This window comes from Penaeus monodon, chromosome 7 (assembly GCF_015228065.2).
Source record: "Penaeus monodon isolate SGIC_2016 chromosome 7, NSTDA_Pmon_1, whole genome shotgun sequence".
Lineage (NCBI taxonomy): Eukaryota > Metazoa > Arthropoda > Malacostraca > Decapoda > Penaeidae > Penaeus > Penaeus monodon.
Window position 1 is genome coordinate 49,668,424 of NC_051392.1, and position 5,000 is coordinate 49,673,423.

At 33.9% G+C, this 5,000-nt stretch overlaps 1 protein-coding gene across 3 annotated transcripts in view; it reads right to left on the bottom strand.

Annotated features, from left to right (window-relative positions):
* The window catches only part of LOC119575429, a gene marked incomplete at its 3' end in the record, with an annotated part of 6,056 nt that continues 1,056 nt past the window's right edge, over nucleotides 1-5,000 (bottom strand). For 2 of the 3 annotated variants that reach the window (XM_037923045.1, XM_037923044.1), the window contains 7 exon segments: nucleotides 1-94; nucleotides 338-530; nucleotides 951-1,084; nucleotides 1,211-1,506; nucleotides 1,779-1,956; nucleotides 2,487-3,497; nucleotides 3,685-3,849. In XM_037923045.1, the coding sequence (XP_037778973.1) occupies nucleotides 1-94; nucleotides 338-530; nucleotides 951-1,084; nucleotides 1,211-1,506; nucleotides 1,779-1,956; nucleotides 2,487-3,219 (1,628 nt within the window). 3 annotated transcript variants of the gene reach the window in all.

The following is a 5,000-nucleotide window of genomic DNA, read 5'->3' on the forward strand; positions in this document are numbered from 1 at the left end:
TTTATAGTTTTTGAAACTATTCCTCGAGACAGAGTTGGTGTGGGCAGATATTGAGGGGAGAATACTCCATATCCTGCTACCACAACAGGCCAGCCTATAATGTAAGAAAAATCAAGCATGAGATGATTCATGAAATTTAATAAGCTAATCCTTAATGTTAGTCATGTGCAAGTTAGCCAAACATTAATTATCACCTAAACATGAACTCTTAACTGTTGTATTTCTTTACATTTAATTCTTCTGACAAGATTTTGGATATTATTTTTCCTGCCTATTGTTATGTATTTTTAGTACTCTTTTTATTGTTAATGAAAACAAAGTAAAAATTGTCCATAACCTTTTGGAGGTATTTCTGTAGCTAATGGTAAGGAAGAAGGCAGAGATTTGGCAGTCACAATAACGGCCAGATCCCACACACTCTTCCCTTGCCTGCTTGTCCCTGTATTTTGTGTGGTCAAGGTGGCTGGTCTGGTCTTGAAGACTACCTGACCTTGGTGATAAGACCCATCTGCCAGGACAATTTTGACTGCCTGAAATTATTTGAAATTGGTAGTGATATGACCCAGTAAAAAATCATAATGCAGGATTAAATGCTTTTCTACATCCTCTCAGTATACTTTATGGGAACCATCCTGGATGGGATGGGGTATTAAATGCCTTATCCGCAATAAGGAAAGCTGGTTTACAATACATTTTAATTTTTCACATATATCATGTGTATTAGGACAGCACATCCTTTAATACCAAACTTTTGGGGATTTCCATTTATGTGGGTAAGCCCCCTAAAAATGGTGATTTCTCAATATACCCTTGAATGAATAAATACACTTGAATGAACCGCTAAAACTATTTTTTGTGGGCAATTAACTCATTTACATCCCCCCCTTACACAAATACATGATGGTCCTCCTAAAACATTGTCCCCTTCCCCTAAAAAAGAAAGTACTTACATCACTATTTGCTGGACCTATGACATGTGCACAAGTAATAATAACTCCGGGAGTTTTGCTAACTATCACACCACTTCCCCAGCCAGTACCACACTGCACTCCAACCACAGAACTGTCCACAATCTTGGCAAAACCTGAAAAATAAAGAAACAGTTTTGATTGTTTATCATTAGTATATCATATGTCATTGCCAATATTCTTTTTAAAGACTTAATATCAATACAGAGATTATACACCAAAGTAATAAATAAGGAATTTACCTTCATTCATGCTTTTCTTCAATATTTTCTCAGACAACTGCATAGACAGATTACTGCTCTTATCATCAAATGGGTCTGAGCTGATGCCATTTGAAAATTCATGAAGTTGTCTAGTAGACTGCTTATTTGACTCTGCATTTTTAGTAAACTCTTGGCTGTTCTCTTCCTGTAAGTCAGACTTCAAATGGTTCATTAAGACTGTAAGGACAGAATATGCACATGCTACAAGTGTAAGCCCAAGCCATTCTCCTTGTCGCCAACAAAATGGGGAGATAACCAACCCACAAAGACTTCTTCTGTAAAGGAGAAACATGCAAATATTAAAACATTATAGTATGTTTTGCTACCAACTGTGCTGAAAAGTTATGCTTATCATTATATGCCAGTATCTTAAACTTGCTCAGTAATACCTGCATATTTACCCCTGGTATTTGATACTGATCTCTATCTTCTAATAAACACCAGAAGATAATGCTTACACTCTGATTTTGTTACTTTAGAGAGCATCATTAAAAGAACTTCAATCCCTATGTTGTGGTGAAAATTACACATGAAGTTAACAACTTACTTTTGATTATCAGAAAAGACTGGAGCTCCTTCTGATCCCATAATGCAACGAGCATCTGTTAACAGCACATCACCATTACTGCCACAGACATTACTGATGATACCATAGCTTAGGGAATTCAGAAATACATCTGGAGACAAGCTTCCAAATGGTGAACTCTCCACAAACACACCTGATCCTATATGGTTAGAGAAAGGGCCATAAGAAACACTCTCTATGAGTTCTTAGTATATTGAGTAGAAACAAATCAATTAAATTATATTTTCTCATCAATTAGTATAATGAACAGGCAGAAGATATATATGAAGCAAGCAACTGACAGTACAGTTGGCATTTAACTTTGACAAATCTGATTATCCACATGCTAAACTTTATCATATTTTAAAATGTATGAAAATAATAAGAAAAATGATGCAGTTGGAAGATATAAAAAATGCTTGTAAAATAAATAAAACTAGAAAAAATACTGCATTGTATATACAGTATTTTGAATAACTATTTATCTTTAATAATCTTAAAATGGTTATGAAGTCTATTCATGGCTTAAGCATGAAAATTATCTTATGAATGTTGCAACTACCATAGCCTGACTAATGGGTAGCCTAATAGTACAAGTGATAGGTACATACTCATTTAGAGGGATTTAGGAATGTAACTCTTACACATATTAACGAACAACTATATCAGCCATGAAGGAGAAATAAATACCTTTTTGACTCCTGGTTGTGATGTTTGCTATTTTTTTCACTGAAGACATCAAATCTGTAATGCTTGCTTTCCCAACTGCTTCCTGACCATTTCTCATTATTTTCAGAACTACAAAGGTTGAGAGAAGGATTCTTTCAAACTGAATTGTAAGATTCTCATCTTTATCTTCGGTCAACTTCCACCCCTGAGAAGATGGCATAATGGTAGACAAGCTCTCTGTTATACCATCTTGGAGAAAAACCATGGCAACAGATGCTGGATGGGAGGAATATCCACAGGTTGTCTGCAGTGATTTGTAGTTTGCTGTACTGGAATTGCTGGCTTTTTCACAAATGGTTTTATCTCTTGAATGACTTGCATGAGTTGCATTTTCTGCTTCAGTTGAAGATGCTGAGCTAAGTAAGAATCTTTGATCATCAGAAATGGTCTTCAGTGGGGCTTGAGGTTCTTTCACACTATTCATGTGTTCGGTGGGAAAAATTATTCGGAATTCTGAACATGTTGCTTGGAAAGTTTCAGTTATCAAGATTGCATCTTTTTCATAGTCTATAAAACCTTTCCTCAAGATTTCTTGGAGAAGGGCTTTACCCAATTTGTTCTTGATAACATCAATGATAATTGTGCCATGTGAGAGAACAAACCCATTCCCTAGATACACTCCTGAGCAGCTTAGATTATCTGCACTTGTGAATTCTGATTGTGAAAATTCTACAATCACACCAAATCCTGCCATTATAACTTTCTTTCCAAAGTTTGTTAATTCAATAATTTAAAACAATGTTACATCAAAAATCCTATTGTTCAATCACAATATACTACATACTCATTTCATTTACATTACACTTTTTTATTTTTCCATTCTATTCACACTTCACAAAAGGGAATACTTCACTTCTTTTAAGTAATTTGTTCATTTTGCTACTATTTAAAAGCTTTCTCTTCTTCTTCTAATGCCTTCAATAATTCCTTCTCTTTCCTTTCATGTAATTTTTTAATGCAGTCATCAATTTCCTGTAAGAAAATAAAAACAATAATATATAAAGCCAATATATAAAAAGAGTACTATAAATCCCACACATAACAAGAGGCTAAAATTAAATGCCAGGGCTACAGTTCCAAACACAGCACACTAAAAGACTTATCACACACATTATTCCACAAGAACACAAGAAACACAAAGCCACCAAAACTACGAAACCTTGGTGTGCATCTTATCAAGGGGAGGGTATAGTTCACGTCGCATCTTGACAATCCAATCTTCAAAATACTGAGGTTGATTGAAGAAGTAAAAGACAGCAACTGGGAAGGACATGTACATGGCCATCTTGCCTATTTCTAATTTCCAACCACCCATGATGAATACCTGAAAATTATACCAAAGTTAAAATCCTCTTTGTTTGCGTATAACATAATTCCTAACTATTAAATAAATGAAAAGGTGTTTTGTGTAAAAAAGGGCATTAGGCCTTAGGTATGTAAATGCTGTTCATATGTATTAGTTATTGCTTTGCATCAATGGACATATCAAATGTGAGGAATACCTACATACACAAGCTCTTACTGATTATTACTGCTGCATTATGGAAATTCTTTCTTTGTAACCCTTTGTGAAAAGTTGTTTAGGTATGACATGTCTACTGCAATTATTAAGTTATACTTTATTGCAAATATAAACTATATATATATATATATATATATATATATATATATATATATATATATATATATATATATATATATATATATATATCAATATGTGATAAGGCATATATGGCCATATCAAAATTGTTGGGTTATTTCTTTGAAGCAGCTGCTCACAAAAAATATTGGGGTCTAACAAATATTTACTAGCCCTTTTTACTATAATTCTAAAACTTCTTGTTCATTTGATTCTGAAAGTTATCTTTAGGTCTGTGACTCAAATGGACAGAAAATGCCCTGATGAAATCTGTGGCATTAAAATTTTAGGAACTGAATCAATTATCTTTTCAATTAGGAGAGATTGTACTGTTGGGGGAAAACATTAACAGGCATAAATCTCCTGAGCCAGGAAGTGATGGTAATGTTCACATACATAACACAAAGGCATCTGGAGTCAAGCATGTATGAAGGGACTAGGTATGATGTAGCTTTACTTTTACAAAGTAACACTTCTTGGCATTAAAAAATAAGTCATGTTGCCCTTTACTTTCATAGTATTAATTTACATATATGAAGTGGTAATTTCTTATGCTGAATAACACAATATTGACCTGACTAAATGGAAGAGGAAGTTAACACACCCTTATTTGAAGTCTGACTGACTTGGTGGTAGAGGCTGACCTCACTTGGCAAAAGCCATTGAGATTCTACCAAATGTAAAGTAAGACATATTTCCGATTGGTTCCTTGCGCCACTATAAAATGCCAGGGAGTCTGCAAACTATCCCTTTGATAAATTCACTATTTTTTAGTATATGAAATCCATGTCTAATGTAAATAACACAAAAAATTAATTATGAATTCTAAGATACTT